General features: G+C 42.7%; 1 protein-coding gene across 6 annotated transcripts in view; it reads right to left on the reverse strand.

Annotated features, from left to right (window-relative positions):
• Window positions 1-12990: 12990 nt before the first annotated feature.
• PDZRN3 (PDZ domain containing ring finger 3) overlaps window positions 12991-21530 on the reverse strand; it is a 395777-nt gene continuing 387237 nt past the window's right edge. For all 6 annotated transcript variants that reach the window (XM_029601102.1, XM_029601101.1, XM_029601107.1 and 3 more), the window contains 4 exons: window positions 19961-20023; window positions 18961-19062; window positions 16731-16847; window positions 12991-15426 (listed from right to left, as the gene is read on the reverse strand). In XM_029601102.1, coding sequence (XP_029456962.1) covers window positions 13876-15426; window positions 16731-16847; window positions 18961-19062; window positions 19961-20023 — 1833 coding nt within the window. In that variant the 3' untranslated portion in view covers window positions 12991-13875. The remainder of the gene's footprint in view (window positions 15427-16730; window positions 16848-18960; window positions 19063-19960; window positions 20024-21530) is intronic.

Consider the following 21530-nt stretch of genomic DNA (forward strand, 5'->3'; position numbering starts at 1 on the left):
GCCTTGTGGCCTATCTAGGCCTACCTCTTGTCTTGTGGCCTCCAGGCCTTCATGTTTCTAGTACCTTACTTTGTGGACTAATCTAGCCCTACTCCTTGCCTTGGGGCCTCCGGGCCTGCTCCATCCTTTTATCCAGCCATGCGGTCTATCTAGGCCTCTCTTTGTACCTAGAGACCTTCAGGTCTAAAGCATAGTGGTCTACAGGCCTCCTGCTCTGCTGCCTTTGGGCTTCCATGTTTTATGTTGTCTTGCTTTGTCCTTGTCTGGTTATGTCCTGGTTTGCTCTATCTAGTCTGGTCTTTGTTAGGTCTTGTTGTGCCCTGCCCAGTCATTCCTGGCACCCACTCCCTATTTTGTCTTTGTCTTGTCTTTACGCAGCCCCAGTCCTTGTCCTGTGACCCACCCAATCCTATATTAAGCTTTGCCTCGATCAGTCTGTACCAACCCTTGCCAAAGCACAGCCTGCACTCTGTGACCAAGCTTCTAAGTTTGTGTACCTGTCTAAGCCCTGCTCCAGACTATCCAGCCTGTCTAAAACCTCACCTGGCCCAGCCTACTCAAGACTGACCTGGCCCAGCCTGTCCACAGCCTTGCCTGGTCCATTTTGTCCTAAGCCTTGCCTAGTCCAGCCTATTCAAGACTCACCTTGTACAGCTTTGTCCAAGCCTTGCCTAAATCAGACTCACAATGATGTACTGCCGCTGTAGCCAAACTCTACTGGCCCTCAAAACTCAAGAGTTCAACCTGCGGGGGAGGAAGCTGGCTAGGCAGAAGACCAGCCCATGTTTTACCCTGCCCTCACGTACCGCTCCTCAGGTGGTGTACCCCAAGCCCAGCCCAGCACCTCATGATACATAGAAGAGTATGGGAGTGGAACCAGCAAAACTGAAAGTGGACAAGACAGGGGCCGGGTGAGTGGCATCCCAGAATACTAAGAAAACTCAGAGATGTCCCTGCAGGTCCACTGAAGGACCTGTTCAATAGATCCTTGGAGATGGGAGTGGTCCTGCAAGATTGGAAGAAGGGCAGTTGTGATTCTATTTCACAAAAGTGATGGCAGGGAGGAGGCTGGAAACTAAAGGCCAGTTAGCCTTATTGTCAGTGGTGGGAAAATTAATGGAGGCTCTGCTGAAGGAAAGGATAGTCAACTATCTACAATCTGGTGGGTTGCTGGATCCAAGGCAACTTAGTTTTACCAAAGGAAGTTCCTGTAAAACGAATCTGATTGATTCTTTTGATTCGGTTATTAGAGAATTAGATCATGGATGAGCACTTGATGTGATTTACCTGGATTTCAGGAAAGCTTTTGATATGGTTCTACATAGGAAGCTCATGAACAAAATTAAAAGGCTGGGAGTAGGTCCCAAGGTGATGGAATGGATTACAAATTGGTTGATGGACAGATGAGTACTCTGAGGAGAAAAGAGTGGAGCGCCTCAAGGATCAGTTCTGCGGCTAGTACTTATCAATATTTTTGTGAGCAATATTGTGGAAGGGTTAGCAGGAAAAGTTTGCCTTTTTGCAGATGACACTAAGATCTGAATCAAAGTAGACACACCTAAAGGAGTAGAGAGAATGAGAAGCGATCTAAGACAACTCGAGGAGTAGTTGAAGGTTTGGCAGCTGGGATTCAATGCAAGAAGTGCAGAGTCATGCATTTATGGTGCAGAAATCCAAAGGAGTTGTGTATGATGGGGAGCAAAAGACTGATGTGCACAGACAGGGAAAGATACCTCGGGGTGACAGTGTCTGATGATCTGAAGGTAGCAAAGCAATGTGACGAGGCAGTGGCTAAGGCCACAGGAATGCTGGGCTGCACAGAAAGGCATAATCAGCAGGAAAAAGGAAGTGATAATGTCCTTGTACAAGTCTTTGGTGAGGCCTCGCCTGGTGTACTGTGTTCAGTTCTGGAGATTGTACCTCAAAAAGGATAGAGACAGGATGGAAGTCGTCCAGAGAAAGGAGACCAAAATGCTACAGAGTCTGCATCAAAAGTCATATGAGACTGAAGGACCTGAATATCTATAATCTGGAGGAGAGGAGATACAGGGGAGATACGACACAGACTTGTAAATACCTAAAAGGGGTTAATAGATTCCAATGGAAAGAAAGCTGTAGAACTAGGGGGCAGACCCGGGAACATCAGGAAATATTTCTTCACGGAAAGGATGGTGGATGCATGGAGTGCCCTCCTGTAAGAGATAGTGAAGACAAGAACAGTAATGATATTCAAAAGGGGATAGGCAAAAGGAGGAAAATAAAGAAAAGGGGTAAGCTATGTTAACTGGGGTAACCTGCACAGAGCGGCAGTTACTAATCTTAAAAAAACAAAACATAAAAAAAAAACCCTAAACTTAAAACAAAACTTGCTGGGCAGACTGGATGACAACTTGGGTGTTTTTCTGCGAACATTTACTATTATTATGTTTATTATAACCAAACAAGTAGCAGAAAATCAATTGAAAAAAATGATTCATTTTCCCTTGTGATTTTCTTCTGTTTTGGTTATAATAAACACTGAAATTCTTGGGGAAAATATAATGAAAATTGAAAGCAAAGATCCCTATTTATCCTAAATGGAAATATTTCTGTCCAATGTCACAGAATTTTATTTATAGAAGAATTCCTGTTTTATCTTTGTTTTCTGGCTTTTTTAGTATTCTGAATAAATCTTTAAAACAAGGTTCATTTTACAGACAGCCCAAAAGTGAAAAAAAAATGAAAAAAGTGTTTAAATTGCTTATAACTTACTTTTTGTGTTGCTTTGAGGCACTTGAGTAATTTTGCTAACAAGTATCCTGTAACCTATTTCCAAAGGCCACAAGCAGATAATTATATTAAGTTAATTTACATACTTTCAGTTTATAATCGTAATTACTTCTTCAACCACAAATCCCCAGGCACTATCCAGCCCTGCCTCATCCTATTTGTGGTCCCTAATGTGCGTGATTTCGTGTTTTAAATTAAGAAAAAAAATTAAGTGCCGTTGAGCTTGGTTGTGAGCTGTCACATGGTCAATTCTGTGATGCTTTTAACATTCTTTTTTTTTTGGAATAACAGTGCTAGAATCCAGTTTTCAGGAATGTAAAGATCAAAGCCTCTTCTGATGAGCCATGGTACCTTTGATTAAAAAATTAAAATTAGTTAAAAGAACCTCTTCACCTCCCCCCCCCCCAAAGTAGTTAGATAGAGCTGACATCTTTATAAGGGAAACAAATGTTTAAAGGGTCTATGTTTCAGGATTAATAACGTCTCTTTCTCAGATAGGGAGAACCTTAAGAATCCCCAAAAATTGTAGCTCTAAATATTTGACAGCCATACAAAGGTCTTATCTCTACATAATAGTTTTACCTTTTTTTTTTCTCTGAAGGCTGATGCAATATTTAATATATATACACATACTAAATGTACATACTGCTACACATCTTCACAATAGAGCTAACCCACAGGGACCAGAACGTCGTTTTGGGTAACTATCTCAGTTTGCCTCATAAAATTATTTTATTTCAGGACAACAAAATGACAGTGACAGAAAGAACAGACAGTACATATATCTATTGATAGTATACGATAATGACTAAGTATTGCATGCTACTCATCACAGAGGCATCATGTCCCTTAACATGAGAACAGAATGATGTATTTAATAAAGTTATGGTGGCTTCCAAAATGGAAGGCTTGTTCAGGAAGGAGTTGGTTGATCTAGGCATAGTACAAAGATGGTGCACTTTGACCCTGAGAGAGGACAAGCAATCGACTCCAGATTAAATGCCCCCCCTCCCCACCTTTGGAAGGGACACTTCAATTTTAAAGCCACAGTACCAAAAGTACCGATGTGATCACGTATTACCCCAGTACACGTATATCTGTGGTTCTAAGGACACTCGCAGATCCTTTAACCATGGTCAAGAGCATAGGGGAAAACCAGACACAAAACCAAATTTAACAATCAGCTCTGTTATGCTTTCAGTGGGTAATAATGCACGGGGTTTCTATGTGTGATCTTTTATCCGCAGTAGGAGGAGGTGTTCCTGGGGGCAGGGGAGGGTTTTCATTTTTGCTCATATTTTTTAATTTTCAAAAGTGTGCGTGCATAATTTTCTCTTGGTAAAAACAACCAGCACAGGTTATCAGGTGTAAATGCATGTGGACAGTTTTTCTGGGATAATTTTCCAAGACACAGTACGCATGTACTTTCCTTGGGAAAATTAGTGTAAAGTCCACAGGTAAGAAATTTGCAGACTTCGCACGAAATGCGGGCAATTTTAAAATTACCCCCATAACTGTATGTTACTCTGAAAGGTCCAGAAAACAGGAGCATTTGCACGCTTAACAAAACCATAATCATGAACACATGGCAAATGCAGAAAAAATTAATTCTAGGCAGCTGCTGGCTGTTAGGCTACATAGCTCTAAAATTATTACACTAATATATATGATTTAAGATCAGCTTACGGCCCTCACAAACTCAGGAATGATCTAAGTGTCACATGAACAGAAAGCACAGAGGAATTGTGATGAGCTGGAATGAGAGAGCGCAAAATTCACATCCTGATTAATCGCTTAGCAGTAGCTGAGTCCTGAGTTCACCACAATCCCACAACATTATTGCTGTTCAAACTTCATTCGTCTGTGGCTTGCTCAGGCTGTGGCGCAAGAGATCTGGGTTTGGATCTCATGTCCATGGGGGGGCTGGTTGGGCTCACGACCAGATTTAGGCATAGCAATACAGGCAACTACCTATGCCTCCAAATTTTGAAGGTGCCAAATAGGAGCCTGTACTTCTTGTTTTAAGTGAATGCACCAATGTCTTTTTCAAACTGGGGCCTGTGGCACTCTGGCTCCCCCCACTCTGTTCCGGGAGGGGGCGGCAGAGAACACGTCCCTCCCCACCCACTCTTTGGGTGTCATAATCTTACATCTGACCCTGGTTGGGGGCTGGGAGGTGGTGTGCTCAGGCCCAAGGAGAGATGGCAGGCAGTCAGAGCTGTGGAAATCCTCCCCCACGCCTGTTGGCCAACAAGTAGTGTTAGGGGGCATCATTAAGGAGGTGCCTTTCTAGCTTTTGAGCAGGCGAGGGAGCCCCCGAGTCACCTGGTCACTGGGGGTGGTGGGAGAGACTGCCAAAGGCAATGATGGGGAAATGACCACATTTTTTAAAAAAAAAAAAAGGTCTTGTTTCTCTATAAGTAAAAAAAATTCTTTAGAAACGTAAATGTAATGGAAAGTCATTTTTGGTCTTAGCTGAGGTAATATTTACAAGTGCTGCATGGCTGGCGATCGGTGAAGTTAGGGAGAAGATGCCATGCCAATGAAAATGTTATTTTGAGATACTTGATTTCTGGGCAGGAGTTCAAACCCAGGGCATTGTTTTACATCAGCACATTACTAAACCAGCGTGAATATAAACCTTTGATAGCATTTGGATATTTTGATTACATGGATTGGAAAACGTAAAGGGAGACAACAGCTGTCACATTGTCGGAGAACCTAAGCAAAATCCAGTTCCTGTCCATCTGCGCGTTTGCTAATTTGGATTCTTGTCAGATATTCTGTTTGCTATGTTCGGCCTTCTCTATTGCACTTTCACTGGGATCCAGGAAACCTGAACTTCCTACAGAGGCTCTGTTAGAAGAGTAGTCCCTATAATAAAATCTTTACCTGCAGTACAGTGGAATCCTTTTATATGCAGTGCATATTATGCACCCTTCTGAAGCTTGACAGGCAAGGGGGGAGGGGAGAGTGCATACATTCAGAGTAAGCTAAACGCAGAAACCATTTGCATACTTTAAATTTGATTGCACATCAGGATCTTGTGACTCATTGCTTTCAGCTTTCCCTTGCAGCAGGGTGCTTTTTGTAGTTTGAGTGTGGGCTTATTTGCAGCAAATTGAGAACAATTATAATTTTAATTGATGCTACCGGAAGATAATAGCAGGCAATTAAGCTGCTGAATAAAGCAGGGCATTCCGGAAGCTACGCACCAGAGTTTACTGGATTGTGTGCGCCGACATTAAATGTTCATTCAACAACAACAAAGCAAATCTGTTGAGTAATATTATTAGGAGTATTATTAGTATTAGTAACAGGGCGATGTGTGTACTTAGTGGAATTGTACGTGGGCCCAATGTGTGTTATTAGTGCTGAGAATAACAACCACAGAGCTGTCCTAGAGAGGTTTTAACACCAAAGTTCCCTCTTCAAAACTCTCCGCTTAGGTGGAAAAAAATCCTGGCTGTCCTTATCGTTTCGTAAGTATATGGGGCGTTAATATGGTCAGCTGGCCTTGCTTTGTTCTTTTACTCCTCGGGCATTTTGGTGCCCCATATGACAAGGGTTTATTTTCCCCCTGGAGTGCCATGGGAACTCTTTCAGGCCAATGCAATATCAGGCGCTCTGGTCAGCGAGCCGCTAAGCACGCGGCTGGATGCACATTTTGGACGCGCTACGCTTACGCCCGATACAATACTGGGATCAGTGCGTCCAAATCTTGTGTCCAAGCCAGCACATAGCTAATAGCGCTCATCTCATGTAAATTGCCTGTAGATGAGGCTATGAGTTATTACCCCATCATGCCAAAAATTGCTGCGCGGCCAAGGCGCCCATTTTAACACGGCCCTGGAGCTGGTGTTAAGGCATGCTGCGCTCAAGGGCTCAATGAAAAAAACCCCCAAAAATACTGCTTTCTGTGATTCCTCCTATTAATATCGTTGTGATACTAATTAGGAGAAACCACAGAAAGCAGAATCACGCTGCATTCAAGGGCTGAAAAAAAAAAATCCTGCTTTCTGTGGTTCCTCATTATGGCGAACTATAGAAAGCAGCATCCCCAAGGTCTGGCCTCAGTTGCAACCCCTGCCAGCAGTAAGTGAAGGAGTAAACAAAATCAATATTAAGTGACTGGCACTTAATATATTCACTCCTTCGTTTACTGCTGATTGGTCCATTCACTGTCACATGTCAGTGAAAGGACCAATCTCCTTTCAGAAACCATCTTCTACAGTTGCGGAACCAGTCTCACGGTAGGAGCTGCAAAATCTAGTGAGACTGGCCCCGTGGCAGCAGATGACATCACTGAAACGCTGCTGCTGGCTCGCGTGGGGGATCCGTGTGTTCCTACATTGGATTGGGCAGGGATTAGGGTTACTCTTGCCCATTCCGATGCCAAATCTGAGCAGGCAAGCCTCCCTTAGGCTCTTCTATGTTGTGGGTGGCTTGGAGCATTTTCTCTACTAAGGCTGCCAGCGAGTTGGATTCTGCCAGGCAGCCCCGTGGCATCTGCTCCATTTTGACAAGGTTGAAGAGGCTGGGAATGGGAAAGAGGAGGGGAGTGACTGGGTAAGAAGGCAGGAGAAAGAAGAAATTGGGGAGAGCATAGCAAAGGGTGAGAAGAGGGGAGCAAAGAGCAGGGGAGGGAGAGGACGAGAAGAGCCTCTAGAGCAGAGCTTTCCAAACTGTGTGTCGGGACACGTTAGTGTGTCGCCTGCAGTGTGCAGGTGTGTCGCGCAAGCCCGGTCAACTCTGATGCGAGTTTGGGCTTTTTTTTTTCTAGAGATTCACTTTTTTTTTTCAGTTTATGGGTTGCTTATTATTGGGTGATTTTTGCTGTCAATCGCGTTTTTTGGGGGGGCTTGGTGGGTGGAACGAGCCCAGCCATCCTTGCATTGGCTGCTGCTGCCGATGAGGCCTGGCCATGAGGAGTACTGACTGCAAGCAGCAGTGTCTGGTGATCATGGAAGGGAGTGAAGCACTTAACTGGCAACAATCAAAAAGACGAGGTACATGAGTGTGGGGGCCAGACATGTGCTGGGGAGAGAGAGATGAGTGAGTGGGGGGCAAACGTGCTGGGGGGACAGACATGTGCTTGAGGGGGAGAGATATGAGTGTGTGGGGGCCAGACATGTGCTGGGGGGAGGAGAGAGATGAGTGTGTGGGGGACAGACAATTTGTTTTATTATTGTTTCTCATAAATTATAACAATAACATGAATCTTGGAATATATATTTTTAATATAAATTTAAGGTTTTCATGAGATAGGTTGTGTCGTGAAACATTTTATTTATGTATATATTTAAGGAAACATACATAAATTGTCGAAATATGTTTCGTTCGTTTAACCTTTAACCTCTGGTTTACTAGTAGACTGAATTACCGTGTCGTGAAATTATGTTTGTCTAAAAAGTGTGTCACCAACATGAAAAGTTTGGAATGCTCTGCTCTAGAGGAAGAGAGGGGACAAAAGCTAAGGTAATGAGGAAAGAGGGTGAGATAGTGACTCACTAAGGGGTGAGAAAAAGGAGAAGAATCTCTAGAGAGACAGGGATGGGGAAGAATTGAGGTGGGGGGGGGGGGGGAGAATATCTAGAGGGAGGGAGGGAAGAAGGGGGAAAAGTGTGAGAAAGAGCCAAGACAGTGAGGGAAAGGGGGGAAAGAGGTGAGGCAGTGAGACTGTAGGCTGCCCAGTGGCCCCCATCCCACCAGCAGCCAATGGAGTGGATCCTAACCGGATGGAAGCCAAAGTGAAGAGGTGGGCCCAGAGCCGCAGGGGGAGCAAGTGGAAAAAAGGTGAGGCCCATGCGTGTAAGAAATGGAGCACATATTTGTGTGGTGTGCGAGACAGAAGGCGCGTGAGGAAGAGGTAGATTGTGTGTGTGTGGGAGAGAGAATGTGCATCAGTGTGCATGAGCATATGTGTGAGAGGGAGCATGTATGTGTGTGTGCGCATCTGAGAAAGGAAACATGAGTGTGTGAGTATGAATATGTATGAGAAAGTGTGTGTGAATATATGAGAGAGGAGAAAGTGTGTGCCCTCCCATCCCCACTAATCCACAGCAATCTCAGGAGGACAGGAAATTAAAGTTTAAAAAAAAAAAATCTTTATTAGTTTTAATTATTTGCTGTTATTTGACGTGTCTGCTGTTTTGAAATATTTTAACGTTTGGGAAATTAAAATTTGAATTTATATGAGTTTTTAATTATTGGATTTTTATTCTGGTCTTGAAATATTTATTTTTGTTGATATGGTTTCTACATTGTTACATTGTGTTCAGCCTGGCTTGTCGCAGTTTCCAGTTCAATTCTTTTCTGCACATTTTTATTTATACTTTTATGAACTCTTTTTTTTTTTAATTCTGTATTTGGTGATGGTCTGCCTGTGTTCTGCACGTGTGACCGAGATGAGGTATTCTGCTAGCGCAGTGTTTTCCCCAACCTTTTTCAGTCCAAGGCACACTTACATAAACAAAAAAAAAATTCATGGCATTACCAGACTTTACCAGACAGTCCCCACTCCTTGACCTTCCCCCTCCGCACAACACACGCCTCATTGGCCCCAGCACATTATTATTAATTAAACAAAAAATGTACTCTATTTTTTTTACTTTATATGTATTGTTTGCTTAAACTGTGGCCCTCAGTTCCATTGCCCCATTCCATTCCTCCATGGATGGAAAAAGGGAAGAGTATGATGGAACGGAAGAGCAAGGGGAAGGCCATGATGGGACGATGGAACTAAGGTCGACAGAAGAGCTCTGTAGATTAGGTTTGGTGGAGGGAGTGGCAGAGAGAGAGAGAGATAGGAAGGATTTCATGTCATACAAGTACATTGCAGAGACTGAAAACAGTTTTCTTTCTTGCCCCTTTTCTATTTAGTAACATTCCCTTACTTTTGCGCAGGTTGTGAGCTCTATTGTGTGCTGCTCTGCTCTTGGCCTCCCTCAATTGCCACCAGCAGCAGGGCCGGTGCAAGGGTCTGTGTAGCACCCTAAGCAGATCAGCGTAACAGTGCCTCCCCCCCCAAAACCCACCCTGAGTTGAAAGTGCCCCTCTTACAGTGGCAGATTATATATACAGTCATATTCTCCCTCTTAAAGTGAGCTCTCTCTTTCTCTCTGACTGATCCCTCCTGCTGGCAGCGCTCGCACGCAATGGCCGTGAATCTGCTTCCTGCCGCACATACACGCAAAGGGTTCTTTTCTGCCTCACTCCCATCTTTGATGTTTATAAAAGACATTGTAGGATGGGGTCCACACCTGGGGACTCGCTGCGGCACACTGGTTGGGAAATGCTGTGCTAGCGTGCAGTTTGATCTATAGCAGCTTGGCTTGTTCTGTTTTCCTAATAGGAGGTGTATTGGTATTTTAGGACCTGGTGTAGTATTTGCAGTATTACTTTTTAAAAGGTAAGATTGTTATTGTTTGAGTGCTGGCAGTTATTGCTGGTTTGGTATAGGTGGTTTACTATATTGTAATTGTTCAGTCATGGCTTTCTGAGGGTCAAGCCCGCATCCAACATGTGTTACAAAAGGCCTAATACCATATGGGTATTTTTGCAGGGTTTTCTGGTTGGTGCCACAGCAGTGCGAATAAACATAACATACAGGTTGCTGTAAGTGATATTTTACCTTAAAAATCTGTGCTCTGAATGTTCTTTTTAATGTAAAATCCGTTATTATAAATGCATAATTTTTAAGTGTGTGTGTGGGTGACTGAAGGGCTGGGGTGGGGCTTTAAGGTTCTCCTAGGGCATATAATACCCCTGCACTGACCATGGGTTCCATAAGAGAAACATCAGATTTTAAAGTTTAGATTACTGGAGGGAGATGAATGAACTGGGGGACACGGTGTGGGGGTGGTGGACAGCACAGTAATTGTTCAAACAGGGCAGCAAAAGAGCTAAGCACCGGCCCAGACGGCAGTATTCCACAACCCAGGAAGAGCTGCCATCCTCAGGCCTCAGCTCGGGAGAAGTTCCTGCTGCTGCCGGGTCCCTCCCCATGGAGAGAGATCACAGCTGGTGCCTGCCCAGGGGAAAAGAAGTGACCTAGGGGAGGGAATCCTCTACTTACTGAATGTAGAGCACGTGATGGGGGATACACTCAAAATAAAGCACTGAACCATGGAGTGGCTTGATTATTCACCATTAATATATGGATTAACATGGCCACTTTATATTTAAACAGACATCACCAATATTAAAAACCATTGGAGCCTTGGGATCAGGAAATCTCTCTAAAATAATGATACCTAACGTCTTCAAGTTTAATGCTAATCATTAATCAACTGTGAGATAACCATTCTCTAACAGAAGACAAACAAATGGAGCGTAAATTCTAGGTAGCATGCCAGAAAGAACGTTTAGGAATGAAAAATTGATCATCATCATCAGCATACAACTTGTAGCAGACTCCTAGACCTGATAACAATGTACACAATGGTGCCATATAAATATTGAACAATATGGCCGAAAGGGCGGAACCTTGCAGCATCCCACTATGCAGGTTATGGAAATCTGAATGAATGCTGTTCCGGTGAAGTCTGAAACCATTTATAAATGGTCTCCAAGATTCCTATTATCTGAGATTAATGGCTATTAATCAATTAAACTTAGGGAATAGCCACTGCTATTAATTGCATCAGTAGCTTGGGATCTTCTTAGTGTTTGGGTAATTGCCAGTTTCTTGTGGCCTGGTTTGGCCTCTGTTGGAAACAGGATGCTGGGCTTGATGGATCCTTGGTCTGACCCAGCATGGCAATTTCTTATGTTCTATTTGGGTCAGCTGATATAACAAAACTCCATGGTTGAAAGTGTCAAATGCTGCAGTTACCACCAATAAAATCATTACAGGATCAAAACCCCTCCTTATTGTGTCAATACTAGTCAAGAAGAGTTTCTTAACTCAACAATCTGGATATAACCGAATTGATATTGTTCTAAAACTTGATTCTCCTTCTAAAAACTCATTCAATTGAGATAAAACTGCATTCTCTATCACATTAGCTACGAAAGAAAGCATTGAGATTGAACGATAATTACTGATATCTGCTGGATCATGAGAGGCTTTGCTGATGCCTTTTTTGAGACTACTCGGCTAATGACCCTCAGACAATGACAAATCCACGCCTGTTCTTATGTATGTATATCTATAATATATAGAGAGACAGGAAGTAACCAAATGCATGAATTTAAGGGAGGGGGGGGGGGGGAATAGCTCATATATAATATGTATTTTTTGCTTCAAGGATAAGGTGTTGAAATTAGGATGGGATTCTAGCATCACTATTCTTATGTTTTTCTCTGCCCAGTTCATTTTTTCCACTTTGTATATTCAAGTTTGGTTGGTTTACACTTTTTTGGTGTGTGTATATATATATATATGCACCTTTTTTTTTTTTTTTTACCAAACAAGATTAAAAGCAAAAGAGACTGCATGACTTGATCTTTTGAGCCCATGCAGGTCCCCATCTTTGATTGTCTCAAGAAAAAGGAGTCATAGCTTTCTAAAAGATCTACCAGCACACAGAGTGCAACACACTTGGAGGCCAATGTACAAAACTGCAAATCCCTTCCCAAGCACAACGACACATGGAAAAACGGCACAGAGCACATGTAATCGCATTTGCAAATTTGAACGCACATTTGCTGTTTTTCCACGTGCAATTGTACGCTTGCAAAGTTATTTTGCAAAAATTATTCAGAGAGGTATAGTTAAACCAGGAAAACTACCCGTACACATTTACATCTGCTAATTTGTCCGGATAGTTCTAAGAAAAATTGTACATGCTTCTGAAAATTCAAAGATAGTTGTGTAAAGAGGAACCTCCCCTCCCCCCACACTACAGCTGAAAGTGCGTACACAGAGGCCCTGCGTTATACTTCTACCCGCATATAGGGCAGGTGACTTTCTAAAGCCAATTTCTCTGGCTATAGCATGGCTTTACCTGCAGAGATGACTTGAAAAATGCCTTCAATCTGTTAATTAGTTGAATTGTTGCCGTAATGATATAGAGCTCACCATATCAATAAAGAATATTTATTTTAGCAAAGGGCAATATAGAGAGGGCACTCGTCCCTAGTGAACATGGTCTAAGAACCAGCTGAAAACTTCTTCAGATCGTGCTGACCCACACAGCATGATAACCATCCTCACTAAAATCCTGAAAATTCACGTTCACAAATATGAGTCGTGTTTGGAAATAATGTCAAACCTCATTAGGTACAAAACAATAATTTATTTTTCCTCTTAATTGCCCTTACTGTTTGTACCTATTTGTGACTCAGGGGAGGAGAAGGGGGGCAGGGAATTGCTTATGTTAAATTCAATACAAATAAAACTACCACGCAGTTCCTACAGTTTTTTAAAGGACACTTTTTTTTGTTTTTCAGTCTTTTAAACATATTTTCTGTACATGCAAATTCTTTTAAGCAATCTGGATAATGTTCGCACACAAGCCTTCATTTCCCTTAAAAGCGGCAGAGCAGAGTACTCTGCTGTGGATACGTTTTTATAGAAATAGTAAAAAAAAAAAAAAAGAAAAAAGTTTAAATGTTGATCTTTGTAAAGTCTGCTGATTTGATACAACTTTGATGTTACAGTGAAACGAAATCTCTCGCAAGTCACTTACCGACTGGAGCTGGTACCACAGTAAATATAAATGGTATATAAAAGTATACACAGCCTAAGGAAATTGCAAAATGCAGCTTGATAAAAAATAATTTTCATATTGACAAATGGTTTTGTAGTTTAGGTAAAATGGCCTATGCGCATTTACTTGTGTAACTATGATTACAAATCCTCCTGGTATTTAAAAGCTTTATGTAAAAGATAACAGGTAAATAAAAAAGTACAATCATAATTCCAAAAAGCTCTGCTTAATAATATTGCCTTGAAATATTAGGATGGGTGATGCTTCACCGCCAATTAAAATACAGAGTTCTGACACCCAAAGTTGAATATTTAAGCATTTTAGACTATGAACACAAAAGATCGTATTTATCTTATATATGTACAAAAAAACTTGCCACATTTAACGAGGCAGAAATTTCTACCCCACTGGTAGTCTTTTTTTTTTATTTACAAAAATTCAGGCATTGCCATTATACAGTAGTCACTGATAAGAGGGAATTGTATACCCTCGTCCCATCGGGGGATCTCGTGCCGTGGGTTAACAGTTCTTGGATTGTCATCCAGTTATCGAAAATCTTTCTGTTCCTCTTCTTCATCATCTTTTTGTGGCTGAGATCTATGATGTTCATCTCCTTCTTGTCTTCGGCGCCTTGTTGCTCTTTCAAGCAGTCCAGCCTGCTCTGGATCATAAACTCGCGTCGCCTCCGCTGTTCTGTGGCCCGGCGCACATGCTGTTTCCGCTCCTCCTTGCTCCAGTAGCGACCCATCTTCAGCTCGCTCACGGCGTCGTCATCTGTGGTCATCCCACTACGCTCTTCCTTGATCCTCAGGGCACGCTCTCTCAGCAGCCGGTCCCTTACCGGCCTCTTGGTGATGTAACGGGTGCCATCGCTCCTCACCTTCACCTTCCACTCCATTCGAGGTTCCAGCTGGTTCGAAGCACTCAAGTCTTTGCACATGCTGACCAGACTCATTTGGCTCTGGGCATACTCCACGGCGGATTTCTGCTGGATCAGCTGCATGTAGCTCTGATAATGCTGGGCATGGGCAGGGATATGGGCGTGCTTGTATGGCGAGTGATGGTATGGGGTCATAAAAGATCCAGCCACTTTGTGGGAATTTTTGCTTGCTTCTGTTTCCTTTTCCTTGCAATCCATTGGCTTGCTGAGGCCAGATTCATTAGCAGAAGGATATCTGGCAGGGCTAGATTCCCGATTCTCAGGATTAGGCAGCAAATCTTTCTGGGAGGCTCCATACACCAGTGGAGAGCTTGCTGCTCCCTCATTACTCGCACAGTTGGTAGCTTCTGCCATTCTGCGCAGCGAGTTATCTGGAGACATTTCCAGAGTAAGAGGTGTGCTTCGGCAGCTTTCCCCAGTATTGTAGGCACTTGAGCTGTCCTTGTCCGATTTCTCCGGCAGTTCCGTAATATCTGAGAGCTCATGCCGGCGTACATCAATACTCGTGTTGTAGTTACGGAATCCACTGTTATGTAGCATCCAGGACTCCCTGTATTGGTCTTTAAGTTGTTGCATTTTGTGAGCTCTAACAATGTTTAAGCATTCCAGCTCAATGCTTCGTAGTTCTTCGTTCAACATTTCTAACTCTCTGTCAACGCTTTCCTGGTCACTTTTGTTGGTTTCCATTGTACTATTCTGGTAATACAAACTGCCCTGATTGGCACTTTTCACTTGGCACTTGAGCTCCAGGAGTTCACGGAATCTCTCACATTCATCCACTGGAATGCCAAGAAAATCTGCATCCATGCAGTCCGCTGAGATAAATGACTCATTGCTGAACTGCATATCTCCACTCCCTAGTGTGTCCTGACTGTACGTCAGCTTCTTCTGGCTTCCAAGAGTATTGGAGGAAGTGGTGTGATCATCAGGTAAGTTTTCCTGCTCTGAGCTTTCATCATTTCGTGTGCTGTCATCTGTACGTCCAACACCACTGTCTTTCTCATGTTGGTTAGACAGAATTGTTGCTGTGTCTGTGGTACCTCCATCTTCTTCGAGTTTTTTCTTAAATAAAAAAAGAAATAAAGAAAAGTGTTCTATTTTGCAAGCGAAGTTGTAACAAAATGGGAATCATATGAGGAACAAGGCAAAGGTCAGCTATTTTACTCTTAAAAATTAGTTAATTTGCTATTTGATCATGAAGAATACTCCATATTTGACTCTGAATGACTCTGAATTCTTTTAGTTTATCTGAACAATAATATCTAGCAAAGAGATGAAGACATGCATGGGACTTCTAGCATTATGATATAACACTGTACATTTATAACTGGCTTTCTGTTGTCACCCCTCTTCTCTGACATTGTGTTTCCCACAAACAGATTTTCCACTGACAAATTGTAGGGAGCTGTCCAAATGCTCCTAGCAGTAAAACCTGATACATATTTTCAATACCAAGATGTTTAAAGGCCTGCTAAAAACGTTCTTATTCAGACAAGCATTTCTGCAAGAGACAGTCTGGGATAGGATTAATCTACGGGCTATTCTACTCCAGAACATGGTTTAATTATGAAGCACGTTTGGAATTAGATGGTGGTGGTAGGGTTGACAGTGGTTTATATCTGTCATTGATGGTTTTTTGTGCTGTATATTTGTATATTTTTATGTATGTTTTTATTGCATGTCGTTTGAGGTCTTGACATTAATGATTTATAAATAATGAAATAAATAATAATATTCAGGATTTTCCCTACAAAAAATGTAAACCACATCCAAATTCCACTTTCATCATCTCAACTAGTTAACTAAAAATCTGTTACTACTGCATATCCCATATTGATCCCCAATCACATTCACTTCCTTCTACTTGCACACTGTGCCCATAAGTCATGACTTTACCTAACTTAATGATGGTAGAGAATTGTACAGAATAGCTGTGAAAAGCTGGGATTTTATGTTCTCTTTATAATAGGGTATATTATTACCTATTTTATCCCAATTTTTCCCTCTTTAAATCCCCAGAAGCTGGAACCAGGAATCCCCGCCGGCTAGAGGGCTGTCTCCTCTAAGACAATCTCTCAGCATTACTCTTTAACTCGCCCCATGGCAGCAGCTGCCTTCCTTCCCTCCTGGGATAGACAGACTGCAGACTCAAACCCCAGTCTGCTGCCCTGCAGTACACTACATCCCTGGCCGGTGTGGAGGCAGGAAAAATCTTTACATATTTCAAACAGTAATAATCCTGATTACTTTGTTCTACCTTTGCAAAGTCAGAGTTCCATTAAAACTGTGGATTAGTTTAATCAGATAAATGCGTGTCCAAAAGAACATAAGTGCGTTGACAATGCAGTGTCACCAAACCCTCTTACCTGCTGAAGCATGCTGGCAGTAAATTGCATTGCCTGATGGTGCTGCTCCTCTAGCATGTCCATGTGCAGATCATCCAGAAAATCATTTCTGTCATCGTCCATCCATCCCTCATCCAGCTGAGCAAAAGAGAACCAAATAAATGACATCAAAGTCTTGTCAAAGGAACAAAGATTGACATTAATATACAATTCAAATGGATTGTTCTCCTTCAGTGCAAGTTATAGGAGCAGCATAGGAGCTCTGCCCAGAACACTGTGGGTCATTGGTCGATGTCTACAAGAATGAATACTGTTGGGGAGGTGGGGAAGTCTGGCACATATTTCCTCTATAGCAAAAGAAGAACATAATATAAACACATGCATTTTAGATCTTTTATCAATGTATTCACTGGATGCCAAAATCAAGGGTGGGAATGCAAAACATGAAAAAACAATCAAATCAAATCTTTGTGCACATCCACCAAGGAGGTGAGGTTTTTACTAAACAGTCCTTCTCTTTTTAATCATTTATTAGAATTTCTTTTACAGAAGGTTTCGTGCAGTGCTTTTCAGAACTCAAAATATATGTCATGAATGGATGAAAAAGCCCTAGACCCCTTTCCCAGGGATAATTCTCAAAAGGTTGCCAGACCTACCAGTGATGCTTCCTAGTAAAATCCAAACCCCACAGTAATTCTGTGGGCTGGATCCATGCTTACAAACAAGGACCTTCTGCCAGGCCATCTTATCCTCATCAGGGCAGCAATCAGAGAATGGCTTGTAAATGGGTAAATTAGAGAGTTTTTTAGGCTGCAAAGCTCCAGGCAAATCCAAAAGCAGTCAAACTGCTAAACTCAAGAATCTGGCAAAAGCCTCCCAGTGCTCTTTTGCGAACATTTAGCTTCCAGTGGGATTATTTCCCTACCAGAATTAGCAGGAAATTAAATCCTTGAGCAAAAGGTGAGCTACTTCAAAACCGTGCCAGCAAACCGACACATGGGCTCTTAATACTTTTATTGTTCTTCTTTTCCCCTAACCCCGACTGGAAAAACGTTTTCTGTGGGTTTGATTACTTAAGCCCACCTGAACAGGTAGATGCTCTTTCTATACAACATGGTTTTTTTTTTTATGTATCCTGTCTTACACTCGGTTACTTTTCTTCAGGCACTGATACAGCCAAGCACTGATTCAATCAGCTTTGACTGAGATGACGCAGTGAGGTCTGGGGAAAGGGGGCAGAAAAGTCATCTCTTAGTATTGTGGTTCATTCTGCCAAACTTGAACAATGTGCTTGGGTGAAATCAGCCACAGGCAGGTGATGGTTAAAAAGGACGGTAGTGAAAAGGTGCCTTCCGGTCATGTGAGATGAGCAAGAACTGCCTACCCTCCCATATGGGTGGGATGGGTGTGTGTTGGGGAGGAGGGTGCAACAGTTGCTGTGGGAAGATTTGTTATTTGGGCTAGCATGTGTAAGGTTTTAAAATAAAGGGGCTCCTGAATCCTTGGGATACCATGTTGGTAAGGGCACAGGGCAGTGTTCCAGATAACAACCAGGCTGGAAGCAGATGGGTGAAGAAGAGTTGGGGGATGGTGTGGGGATATGGGAGTACTGAAGGATTGAGAGAGGGGATCTAGGAGGTTCGATGGAATTGGGTGAGAAGAGGGGTCAAGGCAGACGTGTATGTGATGCCTAAATGAAAGCTTCCCAAACCTGACCTGGGGACCCCACAGTGAGTCAAGTTTTCAGGTTGCCCACCATGACTATGAATGAGATAAATGTATATACATTAGAGACTGAGTATATGCAAATTTATCTCATATATATTCATTGTGGATATCCTGAAAACCAACTGGTTGGGGAGTCCTTAGCATTCAAAACCTGTCATATGATCTAGGTCAGGACTTCCTGGGGACCCCACAGCCAGTCAGGTTTTTAGGATATCCCCAATGAATATGCATGGAATAAATTAGCATATAGTGGGTTTCCAATGCATGTAAATTTATTTTATGAGTATACATTGTGGATATCCTGAAAACCTAACTGGCTATGGGGTTGCCAGGACAGGTTTGGGAAGTCCTGGTCTAGGTTTTGAAAATTTTGAAGGTGGAACTCAATGTGTGAGTCTGTGATAGATTCGAAAGTTGTCACATTAAGATTTCCTGAGACAATGAGAGAATCAGCTTTTTCTTTCCAGTCAACATAAAGAGAGGATTCCCGTCCTCAGTTTCTTAACTCTGGAGGGCAAGGTACCTGGATTTCTGGCCTGGCAACGAGTAAAGAGATATTCTTGCTGTCTTCCCTCGTAAGAAGGGCCACAGCCTCTTCCCGGTTTTGTACTTCTATGCCATTGATCTGAAAGACAAACAGCAAATTAGGAAAAGAATTACATTTCAATTTAAACCCATGCATCTCTGGGCCAGCCCAGTGGCTCAGTGTCAGTGATATGCTGTGGGACCTGCCTTCAGTTCCTGGCTCAGCCTAGGTTTGGGGGATGCTGCAGAGCTAATGTTAACAGGCTCAGGGGGGCAGGGAGTCAGAGCACCACCTGGTGGTTGGATTTAGGTCCCATGACAGCAGGGCTACGGAAGGAGTCCTGGTGCACAGCCCCGGCCAAGGACCCTCACCGCAATGACTATAAGTTTGGGGGTGGGTGGGGAGGGGATATAAAATAAGGAAAAAAAATGCCTGCGTAGTGGAAAATGAAGGCCCCTGGCACCAGATCCCAAGTCTGGTTTCAACTGAGCTGGAAGCCCAAAAAAATCAGGAGGAAACTTATGGATCAAAAAGCAAAAATATTAAATAAAATATTAGTGTAGCTGCATTTAAAAAAAGGTTTTGATAAGCTCCTATGGGAAATGTCCATTACCCATTATTAAGGTAGAGTTGCAGATATCCAGTTCTTATCCCTGGGATAAGCAGCTTGGAATCTATCTAACCCTTGGGATCCTGCCAGATACTTGTGCCCTGATTTGGCCACTGTTAGAAACAGGATATTTTGATTGATGGACCTTTGGTATGACCCAGTATGGCAAGTGTTATGCTCTTATTTACATGCACTTCTACTGCAGGTTTTCAGTTCCCTGTAGATGCCAAAAACTAAGAAACTTGATGGATTGTTGTTAATTATTGCCAGCTCCTGTTTTTATTTTTCTAAAATCCTGTGTTTACATGAAAATTCTTACTGCGGTATCCTGGAAGAGCTTTAACTGCTGGGTGCACACGTTAACCGATCACATTTTGAGGAACATACCTGGATAATACGGTCTCCCTCCCGTATGCGGCCATCCTTAGCAGCAATGCTGTTGGGGTCAATCTAGTCAACAAAGGATATTAAATCTTGTTAATATTAAAGATGTGCGGAATAAAAAATGTATTTTGGTTCATTCATTTCAATGGGACCCATATTCGTTTCATTAGTTTCAATATAAAAAAAAAAGTGTTTATTTGTTTCATTAGTTTTCCATTAAAAGCTATGCAAGAAGGATTGCAGTCTATTCTGGGCTCCAGAATAGTGATCTGTTTATCAATTCTAATGAAACTTATGAGAAGAAATCATCAGAAGTGGAAAAGAACTGCAAGATATTTATATTGTGACAAAATGGCATCAAATGTGGCATAAATATTAGTCTAAGGCCCTGCAAAGAGGTACCAGGCTTACAGGTTTGGCAGGAGTTCTCTAAAACAACATGAGTAGAGCAAAGAAGCTACAAGAGGAGGAAGGACATCCCAAGGTACAAAAAGTGGATGCCAGCGCAGCACTAGTGTGTCATGAACACTCAATGGCACCATGAGAGGCAAAGTGACACTGAAAGTGGCACCAACACCTTAAGGTACCACGAAGGGAAAACGAACCAGAAAACATGGCAGGAAAAAACCCAAGGTATAGATGAAGGGACCAAGAATCATAAAGAGTGGTATTGAGATTTCAAAATCATAGGAGAAGTGCACAGCAGCATCCCAAATTGGCAAGAAGACCTTCAGATATGCCAGGAAGGTACAGTGGCAGAAAGAAGTCAAGAACCCCAAGGCATAAAATCTCTGCATGGAGGGAAGGCAGAGTGGCGCAAGGATCTGAAGGTGTAGGATGAGGGCCATATCATCAAGGTAGAGTGGCATGGGACATGCCAGTCATTCCATTCAAGTATACAGACAACCGGAGAGGGGGATGCCTCTCCCTATCAAAGCATAGCTGCACCTAGCTGATCCACCAGTCCAGTAGCATATGTTTGTGGCATGGAGTAAGCCAAGCCACACACGTCATAAGTACCCAAGTGCGCAGGACAGTGCAACTGCGAGTGGGCCATGAAATCAGTTACAATTCATGGAGTGGTGCAGCAAGTATGCAGAAGAAAAGATAGCCATGGCAAGAACAAGAGATGATAAGAAGGATAGTACCATAGACGAAGATAAGAATGGTATTAAAAGCCAGAGTTTTAGTTAGTTTGCAAAACAACGTATGGCTAGGGAAAGATGAAAAGTGGGCAAGTATTGAAGGAGAAGAGGATTTGGCAAGAACCTTGACCACAGCTGGAACAGTTTGGGAAGCACTCTAAGGTCCCAAGATCAGCTTGGAATGGCAGCGACAGCGGTGGTGCTGGTATATAATTAGAAATTGCAATGGTAGGAGCAGAGCAGAGCAGTGCAGCGAGAAGGGTTGCCATAACACCCTCAAAGGAGTTTGCCCCAGTGCTTGCACATGCACAGAAGAGGGGAGCGAACAAGCACCATAACTTGGCAAGAATGGTTTGGAGCGCCGGCAGCAGAAGTGGTGTTTGTGAATAATTTATAAAAAGTGGAGTTGTAGCAGCAGAGCAACACCC

The sequence above is a fragment of the Rhinatrema bivittatum genome, chromosome 4 (assembly GCF_901001135.1).
Source record: "Rhinatrema bivittatum chromosome 4, aRhiBiv1.1, whole genome shotgun sequence".
In the NCBI taxonomy this organism is placed as follows: domain Eukaryota; kingdom Metazoa; phylum Chordata; class Amphibia; order Gymnophiona; family Rhinatrematidae; genus Rhinatrema; species Rhinatrema bivittatum.